At 37.7% G+C, this 15,949-nt stretch overlaps 1 protein-coding gene across 12 annotated transcripts in view; it reads left to right on the forward strand.

Annotated features, from left to right (window-relative positions):
* RPGRIP1L (RPGRIP1 like) overlaps window positions 1-15,949 on the forward strand; it is a 141,314-nt gene that overhangs the window by 87,214 nt on the left and 38,151 nt on the right. For 8 of the 12 annotated variants that reach the window (XM_077830837.1, XM_077830835.1, XM_077830842.1 and 5 more), the window contains one exon: window positions 985-1,082. In XM_077830837.1, the coding sequence (XP_077686963.1) occupies window positions 985-1,082 (98 nt within the window). Of the gene's footprint in view, window positions 1-984; window positions 1,083-3,337; window positions 3,507-7,219; window positions 7,339-12,579; window positions 12,687-15,949 lie in introns of those variants that run through there. The other 4 variants (XR_013347609.1, XM_077830844.1, XM_077830845.1 and 1 more) reach the window with 3 other exon arrangements.

A 15,949-nucleotide genomic window follows, 5' to 3' on the forward strand; every position in this document is an offset into this window, starting at 1 on the left:
AAATATATCAATTACAGTTACAACACAGAATACAAAGTGCTCACTTTTATATTATTTTTATTACAAATATTTGTACTGTAAAAAAGATAAAAGAAATATTTTTCAATTCACTTCATACAAGTGCAGTCTCTTTATTGTGAAATGCAACTTACAAATGTAGAAAGATTTTTTTTTTACATAGTGCACTCAAAAACAAAACAATGTAAAAATTAAGAGCCTACAAGTCCACTGAGTCCTACTTCTTTTTCAGCCAGTCACTAAGAGAAGCATGTTTGTTTACATTTACAGGAGATGCTGCTGCCTGCTTCTTATTTACAGTGTCACCTGAAAGTGAAAACAGGTGTTTGTATGGCACGATTGTAGCTAGTGTTGCAAGGTATTTACATGCCAGATACTCTAAACTTTTGTGTGCCTCTTCATGCTTGACTTGTAGATTGAACTGTCTTTTGTTTATCTTTTTTGCAGTGCAAATATTTGTAATAAAAAAATAATATGAAGCGAACACTCTACATTTTGTATTCTGTAATTTGTATTTGTAATTGAAATCAATATATTTTGAAAATGTTGAAAAACATCCAAAATATTTATAATAAATGTAAATTGTTATTCTGTTATTAAGTGCCCAATTAAAACTGGGATTAATCATGATTAATTTTTTAAATAATTTGACAGCCTTAATTCCAATATTAAACTAATCTTTGTTTACACTGTTGTTTATCACAGGAGATTTGATACAATTGTACCTCTGTTTCCACGATCATAGCCATTAGTGTTTTTAGCAGATCAGAAGAAAAACAAGGGACTTTCTAGACCATTTAGTAGTCATCGATTTGCTTGTTTCATGGTCTGCAAATAAGAAAAGATTTGCATGACTTTCTCAAACTGTATTTATTAGAAAAACTAGTATTATGCCCCTAGGTTTCTCAACAAATGTCAGATGGACTGCAAATACAGAATTTTTTTAACTGTTTTTTTCCCCAACAGATCAAGGTAAAAGACAGGCAACTGATGCCATGGAATCAATAATAACTGACAGTGATGACTGTATTGTTCCTAGCCCAGTGTCCAACAATATTAAACAGGTCAGTCAGTATATTTATGGCAATTAAATGCTTCTGTTCGGGAAATTATGAAAATCTAAGAAAAACATATTTTAAATGCGTCTGCCTCTAATATCAGAAGTGAAATATCAAGGGCTAAATTTTCAAAGAGCCTTCAGTTTTTATGTGTATCTGTTTCAAACTGAAATAGGAAACTTGTGCACACACATCAGGTAACTTAGCCTAATGACCTGATTATGCATGCAAAAGAGGTTTTCTATATACATAAGTTAAGCTGTAAATTTTCAGTCATCTTCAAAACTTGGCCCTCAGGTCAGGCACTTACGGATCTGACTATGTAATACATGTGCAGGTACAGGTTTGCAAGCATAAACAAATAATATGCAAATTATATGCAGCTATCATTTGTGTCCAGTACAACTTTCTTGCTTAGGAAGCCTTTACATTGCATTTAGAACATAAAGCAGTAACCCAAGAAAGCTAGGTAGCATTGTAAATTATAGTAGATGAGACTTGGGTTCAAATGAGAAAAACAGATTTGTTCGTCTCATCTCAAATCACGCATACCTTTTTCACATTTTAGTATAATTAGAACTTCTCATGAAGAGCCCAGTCCAATTGCCATTTAAGTCAAAGAAAGTTGGGTCAGCCCTAAGGGATGTCTATTCTGCAACCAGGGTGTGTGATTGTAGCTCGTGTAGACATAATCTAGCTACATTGAATCTAGTTAGCTCTGCTGTTAAAGCAGTGAAGCTGTGGCATTGCGAGCTTCAGCATGGACTGGACATGCCCACCTAGAACCCTGACTAGTAACTTGTATGGCTAGCCCACACTGAAATCTGTGCTGCCGTGGCTTTTTTGTTGGGATATGTCTTCATGAGCTGCAGCCACACCCCATGATTGCAGTGGAGACATACACTAAGAAGAGTGTAGAACTGGATACCATTGTGTCACGCTGTCTGGAGTTGCTCATGACTGACAGTGCCAATCTCGGGGCAGACTGTCAAAAGCAGGGCAGAGCCCCTCCTCCCCCCCCCAACTAGTGGTATATTCTATCATTAGATTTCATCAACCCAGTAACAAACATGAACTCCTGGATCACTGCAATGTCTTACCATGGAGTCACAGATAATTCCCTTGGGCGCTCCAGTCTATCTTGCCCCCAGGTAAACTGGACTTAGTAATAAATGGTCACTTACACCAAAAATCAGAAAATATTCAGGTTGCTCCCAGTACCAAGAGACCAGAAACTTACCCCAGATCAATTTGTACCTTAGATCTCCCACCAAAGACAACGCTGGTAGCCAAGCATATAATAAACTAATCAAGGATTTATTAACTAGGAAAAAGAAATGAGAGAGTTATTTCCAGATTAAAGCAGGCAACATATATACACAAAAGAGTTCAGTCTGTGGTTCCAAAATGTGACAAAGATGTTGTGATCTGTCAGAACTGAATGTCTTTTTAGGGCTAAGCCAGGTTGACCCCGGTGATCTCTGCTTTTTTTGTTTCTTAGCTCCAGCCCTTGTAAGAGTCCAGACAGCAAAGAGATGAAAAATTTTCATGTCAGCTGTCTTTATTTCCCTCTTCCAAATTCAAGCTGATGGGACGAGCTTTCTCTCACATAGCACCTTCATGGGTATAAGAGGGCCATTAAACCAGGCTTTGAGTCATGATGTTCCACAATGGTCCACTAAGTCTTGATAGTTCTTCTGGATGGGCAGGACTGAGCACTTTTCCTGCCTAGGTTCACAAGTTCAGAGCAAGCATTTTTACAATTATAAAGCATAACTTACATATTACCTTATAGTGCAGGATATAGACATTACAAGTAAGATTAATGCATGCAGCAACTTATAACCATTTCATAAAATCTAAACACTAAACACATTCTTACATGTTCAACACCTATCTTGAACAATATTAACATATAGGTGAGCTGGTCTGATTTCCAGCTATGAATTTGTCAGTGCTCAGCTGATGCCTACAGACTTGGCAAGAGGTGGCACCTAGTTTACCAGCATCACACATGGAATTTTGCAAGTCTGATTGAGGTGCATGGGCAGAGATGTATGTGATATTTGCACAACAGCCACCCACTTTAAGTCTGTATTTTAAAAAAAAACCAAACACACACACTTCGCTTTTTAAAGCATGTCTCTTAAGGTTTGTTTTTTATTAAAAATGGTTTCAGAAATACCCAGCCAGACCTAATTATCAGGAGAAAAAAGCTTGTAGGTCACACCATTATTCATGATGTTTATTAACCTAAACAGGCAAAAAGAATCAAGGAGTTTTCATGGATGGACTCCACACACAGAAGAATTGCCACTCCAATCACTCCCCTGAATTTAAATATTACACCAGATGGCCTCAAATCAAGAATTTATCTTCCCTACAAGTCTTCAACACTAGCAAGCTCACACCAATGCAGGCCTGATCTTTGTAAGGCAATTTGGGTCAAATGATAGTAAACCATATGCAATCCCTGAAGCTGGATATGTATTCTTCCTTATGATTTCAATTATCCCTTCTCCCCAGCTGCACTTATGTTAGGAAATGTTATTCCACCAAACTTTGCTTGAAGCCCAGTTGAGCATAAGCATAAGCTAACAAAAATAGGTCTTCCTCTCAAAATTTGTGTTCCATAAACCCCTCTGAATATTGTGGACACCTCCACTATTTCTGAGATATGCCCTCTAAAAGTATACTGTGGACACCTCCACTATTTCTGCTCAAACTGTCTATGTTAAGAATAAGAATCAGTTTATTATTTATATTTAAATGGACTTTTAGGCTGAGTTTTAAAAGCAGAATGTTCATTCTGGAAAGTTAAAATGTTGGAGTCATTAACTAAGCGACTTTGGATTGCAGGACATTTTGTAAGTTTGTAATTGGTGTGAAAGAAAGTTCCACTCTAAAATAAAAAGTACTGAAGACAATCTTCAGTCTGAAAAAACAACCAAAAAAATCCAAAACGACAAAAACAAAAAAAAAAAAACCCACCCCAAACAATAACTGAATTTGGCCAGTTAGACTAAGTATTGGCTCCATTCTAGTGAACATTCTTTCTGATTTCTCAATTTTCCTCATAAATTCACAATGCCACAGATCCTTTTTCTGTTAGGATTTCCAATGCCCTTACTAAAGGGATTGTTTTGCATGTTTTATTTCTTCTGTCCGCCTAATCGATCAAATGCTCAAAAGCAGATGGTTGCTGTTCATTATCAGCTTTTTGGTCCTCCCTTCTTTGCAAAATACTGGTGGTTTTTTGTTTTGTTTTGGTTTTTTTGGGGGGGGGTGTTGTAGTTTAATTCTAGGACAATAAAAAACTTTCTCTCTGCATCTCTGAATTTTCAGATAAACTGAACTCAAATGCATTTAGCATCATTTACCTACAGGCAAAAAGAAAAGGAGTACTTGTGGCACCTTAGAGACTAACCAATTTATTTGCTCAAATAAATTGGTTAGTCTCTAAGGTGCCACAAGTACTCCTTTTCTTTTTGCGAATACAAACTAACACGGCTGTTACTCTGAAATTTACCTACAGGGTAATTTTTAATACATTTCATCCACTGAAATATTTCCTCCCACATTTGACCTTTAAAGTCCCAAATGAAAAAGTTCTGTTTTAAGTTCCAATTCAACAAGATACTTAAGTATGAGAATATTACTATTAACTTCAATATTATTATTCACATGCTAAAAGTTAAGCATGTGCTTAAGTACTTTGCTCAATTGAGACCTTAGTTTACTTTCTAGGAAGTGGTTTAAACACTTGAGTATTCTGTCCTTGTATATAAGAAATGTAGGTCCAAATCCTGCACCCACAAAAGGGCCAAATAAAGTTTAAAGGATGCAGTGCTTGGCAGGAGAAAAGGAGAGGAAATTTCACACTCAACTGTACTGAGAATGTATCTGCAATTCCACAGGGAAAGGAATATGGGTGTGCTGAGGATTTGTCAGAGGGTTTAAGTGCATTATCATAGCACTGATATACATGGCTGCAAATCTATAGGAGTGTAAGCAATGGGTCCTTAGCAGGACTCAAGCTTGCTGCAGTGATTCCTCTAGCTCTATTACCAATACAAACCCTTGCTTCCATGGTCCTTTTTCTTCTGATTTGTTTGTGTGTTAGTTATTATTATTTCCTATGCCAGTCTTTCTATTTGGAGCAGTGGTGGGCAATCTGCAGCCCATCACGGTAATCTGCTGGTGGGCTGCGAGACAGTTTGTTTACACTGACGGTCCGCAGGCACAGCTGCCCACAGCTCCCAGTGGCTGCAGTTCGCCGTTCCCCAGACAATGGGAGCTGTGGGAAGTGGCAGCTAGCACGTCCCTGCGCTGCTTCCTGCAGCTCCCATTGGCCGGGGAATGGCGAACCGCGGCCACTAGGAGCTGCGGGCGGCCATGCCTGTGGATGGTCAATGTAAACAAACTGTCTCGCAGCCCACCAGTGGAATACCCTGATGGGCCGCATGCGGCCCGCAGGCCACAGGTTACCCACCACTGATCTGGAGGAATCCCATTTTCAGTCAAAAGGAGTTCCGCAGGAGTGCCGGAACAGATATTTTTGGTAATTTTTTTGAATCAGATTTCAGTTAATCTGAATTTTAAGGGACAGCAATTTTAGAAGTGTAAGTGTTACTAGATTAGACTATTCTAAAAATTGCAGTCGTCTTTTAGTAATTAATAAAGAAATGTAATTAATTTTTATGTGTTAATGTAATAACTGAAGATGTTGATAGAAATAGTATAAATTCTAGAAGTTCTGTTCTTCAACAATCATGCCATTACCAAATTACAAGAAGGTTTATAGATAACTTGCCTTTAATGTTTCAAGAGGTGGAGAGTCCATTTTCAATGTAAGTTCCATCTTAAATTATAACCACTTGCTGATTAAAACACTACATCCAAAATCTTAACAGGAATATTTAAATGTTATTTGGTTAAAATATATTACATTAGTTAATTTTATGGTGCCTGCTCTGTGATACCAGAACCACACACAGTATCTTGTTCTATAGAATAAAAGTTATTTGTAAACAATTTTAGCAGTGGGTGCTTGTGTTAAGGTATTTCTGTAATAACAGTGTCTGCTTTACAAGAATCGAATGTGTTTGTAATTAGATTTTATTAGAACATTAATACTTACAATTCTTGCTACTAAAATATTTGTGCTAGTATAATCTACTGAGAAGCATAATTCTTGTTAGAAATTCTGTAGTTAATCTTATCGATGTGTGACTGTTGTGCTTTAAGCACTTTAATTTTAACTTTTTTCCAGTTTTAATACTTATATCTAATCTTCTATAGACAAATTATTTTTAATAATTAAGGGTCTGATTGTGGAAATATCCTCAACTCTTAAGAGTTAGGTCAGTAGGAGGTAAGAGGGGGAGTAGATTGGGACAACGACCGTCTGGGGTGGGCAGGTTGGAACTGGAGGCTGATTTGGGGAGAGGGAAACTGGGAGAGTGAGTTTCGATGGGAGGGGAGACAGGTATTGACTGGGCAAGGAGAGTTGGACTGAGATCTAGTGGGGCAGGGGAAATTAGGGGAGAGGAGACAGATCTGATGAGGAGCTGGAGCAAAGCGGGAGAACAGGGATTGACAGGACAAAGAGACGAAGATCTGGAGAGGGAAGGCTCTGAGATTGGACATGGAGCCCAGGGTGGGAGATTGGGACTGAAAGTAAGTGGAGATGGGGAATGTGAATAGTGGGATGTAACTGGAGGCCAAGGTGGGGAAGAGAGACTGACAGGGTGAGGAGCTTGCAACTGGGACTTGCTGCGCAAAGAGCTGAGGACAAGAAGCTGAGAGGTTGGGTGGGGAGTGGAACCTGGGAATGGCTGGATGAAAGAGACTGGGACTAGCATGAGAAGCCTGAGGAGTGGAGACTGGGACTGGCTACATAAGAGAATGTGACTGGGATGAGGAGCCAGGAGTAGGGAAGAAGCAAGACTGGGACAAGCACAGGTTGAAGGAGACCAGGCAGAAGGGGTCACACTTCGGAGAAATGGGCAGAAGAGTCTGTGCCCATTAGAGAAGACCTCTCCAGCACCTGGAATGGAATCCAAGATTCCTGAGTCTCACCATTCCTCTGCTGTCAAGAAATATCTGTAAAAGCAACTGGTAAAGTGTCCCATCTTGTCTAGTGCTGGCCCACATGCAGGATTACAACCTACTACAGCTATTATTTACGCCATTGGTTGAAGTGGCAGAGGTCTGTGTGGTGGATCTAAATGTTCCAACGATGCTGATGACCCATGTGCGTGTGAGTATGATGCCACAAAATGGAATTTTTCAGTTTACTTTTTTTAAAAACCTGGGAAATTACACACACACACACACACACAGTCTCTCCCTCTCTCTCTCGGGAGGACATTGTTCATGTTGCAAAGTCAAGCACTCAGAAGCTAGAAAATGCCAGAATTAAGGTTGCCTTAATTCAGGCCCCTTGTGTATGCATTAACTTGCAGTCTTTAATTACATGATGACATACAAAGATCCCTGCCTCATTCAGTGAACAGGATGGACCTGCTCTGGGGATGAATTAGGGTTGTGTGTGTGTGTGTAGTGCAAGAGGCTGTTTTCTGTAGGAACCCTGCTTCATTTGTTGCAGAAGTTGGAAAGTGTGGAGTGAAAGAGGCAGCAGGGTGGTGCAGGATCAGAGAGGTTGATCTCATGGTTATTGAATGCTGCCTCTGGACAATTGGAGTCTATCCCTGCCTCTGCCACAGAATTCTGTGTGATGTGATGCTAATCAAGTCGCACCAACATTTTCATAGTTAATTACTAATTGTGTTCCTCATTTTCTGTGTGCCTGACTAGATATCCTGCAGTCTGATTTGCAGAAGTACTGAGCACATACAGCAGCACCTGCAGTCAATGAGAGCCTTTTTTGACATATATTGTAAAATGCTGTATAATGCTAAGTACTTTGAAAAATCAAGTCCTGAGTGTCTCAAATTGAACACCCAAAATTAGTGGATACTTTGGGACTTAATATCTCTGTACTTCCATTCCCCATCTGTAAAGTCGGAATAATACACCCTCATATGACAGAGATGTTGTAAAAATAATCCTTCTGGAGCATTAAGATTCTGTAGCAATGATCACCCCAGAAAAGCCCATCAGGAAATTAATAGTTCTGGCTTCAGAGCAGGGTTTGACTGGTGTGAAATAAAATAAGGCCTTGGGTCAGACATTGAATAATGAGGAAAAAACAAAATATTGAATAGCTGTCTATTAAATGAGCACCATCCATTCTGTGCAGTGAATGAGGCAGGAGTCTTTGGGGGTGGAAATGGTGTGTGATCATATAATTAAAGACTCTATCACAATGCATATGTACAAGGGAGCTGAATTCAGTTTGCACAGGCAGCTTTAACTCTGGCATTTCCTAATGTTTGAGGGCTTGATTTTGCTACCGTAATAATAATCTTTTCACATAAATGTTTTGTGTTTGATATATGTATATTACAGTGTACAGGTGTCTTGATACCCCCTATTGGGGACACAGAAGACCTGCCACACTGATGGTGTCCCTAGAAGGAGGCTCCACTGAATCAGAATAATTCCTGTGATTTCAGGGATTAATTTCCATCCAGAGTTCAGAGGCAGTTTATGGAGGCACTACCATCTGTAAGCTAATTAAGTACAGCTGGGGCTATTTAGACTCAACACCTTGAAAGAATGCTGTGTTGGGCTGACCAGAAACCATGAAAGGGATCCCTGTGGAAAACATAGGAGCTACCATTTATGATTTATATTATTGTGGGGTTTTTTTTCCATTTATTGTTTGTTAAACTGCACAAAAGGAAAGTGCAGCTGGAGGCTTTCATCAGCCTGGTGCCACTTTGAGTTAAAACAGAACTCATACATTAATTGCTTGCCCACAGAGAGTAATTGTGTTTGAAACCTGAATCTCCAAGAAACTTTTTCTTGTTATTCTCTTCCTGATCCTGTACTTCATGCAGAAAACCTGCTAGTGGTTGTCTTTAACACCAGTTCTCTCTCTGAGGCAGGCACCAGTTCTCTCTCTGAGGCAGACACCATGCCCACTGCTCAAGAGGAGTCATTTCCATTGTCATGACCTCCACAGTACCCACCCTGTCCTTATCAGCATCTTGCCTCACTTCCTCTGACTTTAAGATGTTGACAACATTTTAAACTGACATTTAGTTTTTAATGAGCTGAAATGTTCACAGATCATTTTTCTGATCCTTCCCTATCTTTCTTCTAACTGCAGCACTGAGAGCCATTTTTCCAAAGAAACTTTTTCACAGTCTCTGTTTTCGTGGTGCAACTTTGCTCGTGCACTCTCTTGCATGTACTGTTTTGTGCGTTTGTATAAAAGATAGAATGGACACATCTGAAAAGAGCATTTCCTTGACTTTAGCATGCTAAGGGGAGTTTCATGAGTAGTTTCTACTGTTGTTTGTATGCACAAGAGATAATCTGCAAAAATGGTTGGCACATAATTACACGCACACAACATAGAATAAGTTTGGAAAACTTGGTTCTGTACATTTTCTTTCAATAAAAATGTTGTAAGGGTCTCCTAAAGACTTTAATTTCGCTGAATTGACCTTAAGTTGAGCAGTCTTTATAAAGTAAAGAAGTTAGTTCCTCAAAAAAAAAATTGACTGTAAGATTTCTAACTGTCTGCATAATGAGTACTTGAGTGATTTTTCCTGTTGTGTCTGAGAAGGTTATTTGAGTGATATCACACTGTTATAACCTACTTGGGCTGATTGACCTTGGCTTTTTAACAGTCCGAAATGTGATTATCTACAATGGTCAATAGTAGTCTGATTTGTGGTCAAACACTATCTCAGTTAAGCATGAGCAACATCTTATAATGTAACCAGCTACATTAAGCAATGTTTCGTGCATGATTGGCTGCACATCTATTCATCACTTTTTACGGAGGTTTAGAAGTCTACCACCTATCTGAATTAAAGAGAGATACTGAAGTTATTTTAATAGGTGGAACTGCATTATCTTTAATTACATAGTAAATGCCATAAAATTCTTTAATCTGTAACAGTGTGAACTAAACTGGAAATTACTCGTCACCATTAAGCCAAACAATAATGTAGTTGATGTACAAATTTAGAGTTGTACTGCAGTTTATTTTATCAAAATGATTTAGGCACAATCATACAAGATTTTCTGTTTTAGAAAGATTAGTTTATGGATCATTAGTATGTTCCTTTCCCTATTGATCTGTTCATAAGGAAACAAAGCAAATGTGCAAGAAGGTAGATAAGATTACTGAAGAACCTAGAAGTTTCTAAGTATTACATCAATAGATTTGAACTAAGGTTGGTGTTGGTGGCCTGGATCATATAATTCAAAATTAGGTGACAAATGGGTTCCTGTATCTGAAAACTTGATTAATTCAAAGAATACAATTTATAAAAATTAAATTGAAGTAATCTTCTTTTAATTAAAAATCAGTACCTGAGAGAAATATCCTGCAATCATTCAAACATGGTAAATAAAACTTCTGATTGTTACAGATCATGCTAATTATATTGTGAATCTGAACTGCATGCCACACTGTTTAAGCCATTTAAGATCATACTATTTCTTTTTTGCATGTTGCAAATCAGACAGTTAATGGTTTTTTCTTAGATATGTTGATCATAAAAGGAATCTAGCAGATTTTCCAGTACTTAGCTGTACTACTTGCTCCTTTCTCTTTTCTTCGTGTCTGTGATGTATAATTAATCATAGATTACTTCATTTTGTTTCATTTCATTTACAACATTTATGAGCTTCACTTTGTCGGTATGAAATGCTTGTCCCCTTCTTTCCTTTCCAAAGTGGCGTAATTAGTGTTAGCATCTTTTTTAACAGGCTACATAAAGTTTAGTGGCTGGATTAAATCAAGTCATTAACATAATGTACTATACAATTTGCCCCTATCTCTTTTCGTTTCCAGTACATCAAAGTGCCACAGAGTGCCAGTATAATTGGGCCTTGCTAGCTTGTCAGGTTCAGTCAGGCTGATGGCTGCTGCTTTTACTAAAAAGCTTCCAGGCATGATAATTAATAGAGGGAAAAAAAGTCAGGGAAATGTAAAACTTTGGACAGTTCTCTATGAATATTTCATACATTTGAATAATCCGAAGTTAACATTATCAATTTGATGTATAATACATTGATTAAAAGCCTTGTTTCAGGTCCTCAAAGTATACATCAAAACTAGGAATTTGCATTTGCTTTGGCATAGTCTAAAAAAATTAACAATTGCCTTTTCTCTTCCATCCCTCCTCCCTTCACCCCCACCTCTGCACTTTATCATCTTGAGTAATAATATAGTTTTCAATTATCACAATAAAATTTACTGCTGTCAGCTTCCAAGTTATTTTAAAATGTGCCCGCAAGGCAATTACTGGCAAAAGCAATTTATACAATGGTGGTCCCATTTTCCTTTAGGTATGTTTACATCTTTTTCCTTCATGGCAGATATTGTATGGGCATCTTGCTTGCACTAACAGTAGTTTAGTGAAAACTGTCATCATCAGTTTCTACAAATGAAGATCTCATGATGTAATTAATTTGGATGTTACCGTTAAATAACAAGAACCAGCAATGCCAGGTGGTTGTGGTTCTGATGTTCAGTAAAACGTGTTGTGAAAGGTTGAACATCCATGATTCACACAGTCAAATGTGCATAGTAAGAAGCAATAAACACTTTTCAATTTTTAATATGCTCCTTTTGGACTGGCATTGAATATCATTTATAAATTACGTGCATACATCAAAGGGGAGAATATATTTTTATCATTATAGTAGATGTAATGGGCCTGATTTTCATTGGGGCCTTGACCTGGCTTCCATTTGTGCATACAGGTCCTCTTGCATGTGCATATACTATACAGTATCACCCACATGTAAATTTGAAATATCTAATGTGATTGGATAGAACTTACCCATGTAAAACCTGGCACCTGCACACACAAATTTGAGACTCTCTGACTTGCAAATGCAGGTGTTACAACTCCAAATGGATGCTTACGTGCAGAGCTATTCATGCATAAGTGGAGGTGGGGCCTGAAAATCAGGTACGTTGGTCCAAATCCTCATCTAGTATAAATCGGTATAGCTCCCTGAGTCAGTTGAGCTGTGCTAATTTACACCAGCTGAGGATCTGGACCATTACATTCAATGTTAAAATCATGGCTGCCTTATTATGCCCCCCTCATTCTTCCTTCCTGCAGGACTATAATACATTCAGGTAACTCTGGCTGTATTTGCTTGAGCTCTAACACTGAGGATGGCAGGGTATTCAGCACTTTTGAAAATTTGGCTACTTATTTAGGTGCCTAAATATAGATTTAGGAGTTTCAGATAGCTAAATTTTAAAATCTCGGCCTGACTCTGTCATGTGAGGCTGGTTCTTGTACTTAGTTCAAAATTTCATAAACCTTAGTGTTCTTTCATTTTCCACTTGTATTTCACTCATGATTTTTATCCTCCAGTAATACCTCTGTCTTGCCAGGATTTGACTTCAATCAGCATGCTCTCATCCAAATCCAGTCTTAGTCAGACACTGGGAAAATGTGAACACCGTACTGGCATGTATGGTGAAGGAAGAAATTGAATCCTTCAACCAGTACCATCTACCTGACTGAGTTTCTGAAAGCAAGCTATTAAAACTTCATGGTCAGTGTTTTCAAAGGCTGCTGACACATTTAAGAGAATAAGCATTAACCTCTGACCATACTCCATCATTAAGAGGTCATTGTTAGTCAATAAGATCAAAAAAGTACTAAAGCCAAAGTGAAAGGGTGAAAGAAGTGTGATGACTCCGGGCAATACCAAAATTATCTTTCAACAACTTTCTCAACAGTCTACTCTGATAAAGGATTAGATGGACCCCACTTAAATAGATAAGGTACCAGTGTCCACAAATTTCTTGAATGCGCCATAGCAAGGAAAGGGAATGAAGTTCATAGCAGTAAAAGGGTATTAGGTTTCAAGAAGGCATATGTCAGGAAATTGAAGTGTAATGCATACCAGAATTTAAAAGAATTAGCCAGTGAACTTACTGAACCACTGACAGCTATTTTTGAAAAATTATGAAGAACTGATCAACTGCCAGAAGATTGAAAAATAATTAAATATGGACTCAACCTTCTGAAAACAAATCAGATTGTAGGAGTTACCAAATGGTATGCGTTACTTCTGAAACTAGTGAAATAATGGAACAAATATTAAGAGGGAGGAAGCTGGGATAAAAAACACCATCACTAAACATCTAAAACCTAATGGACTGTGAATGGTAGGCTGTATTAATTTATGAAGAAATAATCTTGCCAGATGAGCTTAATTCTACTAAATAAATCAATTAGAAAATATTAGTAAAGCATCTGATACTACAGTACATCATGAAATCTTCCCCTCACAACTAATTCAAATGGCTTGCATAGGAAAACAGGCTAAAGAGCCTTCAACAACAACAAAAGTGATATAAGGAGAAGTTTCGAATAGCATTAGAAAATTTATTTAATAGCTTAATTGATTAATGAGAACATGGTGCAAAGAGCTAAAGAAAATTTACAGGTGATATTGGGCAGAAATATTGTAATACAAAGAAAAGGAGTACTTGTGGCACCTGAGAGACTAACAAATGTCTCTAAGGTGCCACAAGTACTCTGTTCTTTTTGCGAATACAGACTAACACGGCTGCTACTCTAAAACCTGTAATACAAGGGTACCAAGTGAGTTTAAAAACATGGACAGAAAATAGCACATGATTTTCAACATGAAAAAACACAAGCTTGTACATTTTGAAGAAAAATAAAACCGAAAACACAGATATTCACTTGGAAGAAAAAGCCTGGACAGCAATAATGTTGGAAAAGATCTCTAGATAATACTGAACAGTAATCTAGATGTGAATGTGCAATGCAATATAATCACCCAAAAATAAAAAGATGACTTGATTTTTTGTTCTTGCTGTTCAGAACAGACATATAGTGCTTCTGAATACAACTCAGGTTCAGCCACGCCTGGGATATTGTGGCCACTTCTGGGAATCTTGCACGTTGCTGTATTTTGGTGACTAAAGTATGTTACCTCCCCAGGCATGTAGATAGGGTGAGCTGAAGTTTATGAGAGTTGCTGTTTTCCTACAGGCTAAAAAAAGGTTGGGAAACTTTTGTTTTGTTTTGTTTTTTGGTTTTTTTTAATGACATGTTAAAGTTACTATTCTGATCAGCAGTGTTTAATTAGTCTGTTCCCTGGCACAACTGTCTCTACTTTTTGGTATAATACAGAGCTATCAAAAAGCTGGTCTGACTGCTGTTTTGACCTATACCTCTCCTTGAAAGTCTACATTTAAAAGTTAGGAAAAGAGAAAAGTACAAGATGCTACTCTGTACGACTGTAATATACAACACATAATTCTTGGTAATGAAATAGACATTCTTAGAACTGATTAATTTATTTACAGTTTGTTCCTAGACAAAAAAGTAAAAGAAAAGAAAACCCATCGTAGATCCCTTCCATAAGTGAACAATTGGTAAGAGTGCTGAAGGTTCTGCTAAAGTATTGGCTAGCATGCCTTTGTTTGGTACAGCTGAGCGGTCTTCATTTTCAAATGAAAATGAAGAGAACTTTGTTTATGGTTGAACATTATTTCATAGTTTGAGAGACTGCCACATAAGAAAAATTTAATTATTTTTAACTATAGTAAAGAGGGAAAGACTGAGTATTTAACAGACATAACATCACCATAAAAAACAGCCGAAGAAGAAATTAATGGAAATGTTAATGTTCCCAGAACAAACTTTATTTCACCACATAAAAACTGCACTGGGAAAATTAACTAAATGATTAAATGCTTGGCAAGTATGTGGTGAATTTAAATAGATTGGCAGGGATATTTTATTTAAAACAATTCTGAAATGAAACACTAAATGATAGATTCCTTTATGGTTCACAAAGCCTGTGCTACGAGTCCACTTGCTTCAAGCTGCACTTTCAAAAGACTTAATAATAGTCTTTGGCCATAGAAAGACACCCAATTTCAGAATTAAAAAAAAAACAAATGGTAAAACATTTGGAAGTAAGCAATTTTGACTAGGTTTTGAAAGAAGAGCATAGTGCCTTGGAAAACCAAACCATGCCCATTATCTTAATTGCACCACTGTGACTTGTGCTCCTTTTTAAACACTAGACTGTGGAAGTCTATGACCAACTAGAAGAGCTTGCCCCAGACAGAGTAAAATGTTTGCACCAAATGCCACTGAGGAAAAATCGTAGAACAAAATATGTTGCAGTAGAATTTGAGGATCTGAAAAGGACAGCACCAAAGATAGGTGAGAGTGAAGGGAAAAAAATATTTCCTTGAGATACAAGTTTAAAGCCATTTATTTTTTGTTTTTGCTGCTTTTTTCTGAGAAATTCTGGCTTAAAAAAACATTGAGGTTTTACCGATTTGTTTCTTCATGCAAATTTTGAAAGTGTTGGAACTCCCTTAACCTGTCTCGTTGCTCCAGAAGGAGGGGGATGGTGACTTGGTAACCATCTCTCCTTCCAGAGCAGCGAGTCAGGTCCAGACTCCAACTAGAAGGTTTTTCTCAACTGCTACATCATGGTGGCGCAGAGCCTTGTATTGAGACCATCACCATGAGTATAGAGGCCACTGCATCCTGTGAGTTTCAGGCATCTAGGGGCCCTTTGCTTTCAGTTTTTACTGATTTTTCACTCTTTTTAAAATTTTTGTGATAAACATTGATAAATTCCTGGGAAATTTTAAACAAAATAAAAACCAAAAGTAAAGGGCTTGGATAGAAGTACTGATAAATGGTTGTACAGTCAAAATGGAAATTGACACGAGCTGCAGTTTCTCTGTTTCAGACGGG

Source organism: Eretmochelys imbricata, chromosome 12 (assembly GCF_965152235.1).
Source record: "Eretmochelys imbricata isolate rEreImb1 chromosome 12, rEreImb1.hap1, whole genome shotgun sequence".
Taxonomy (NCBI): domain Eukaryota; kingdom Metazoa; phylum Chordata; order Testudines; family Cheloniidae; genus Eretmochelys; species Eretmochelys imbricata.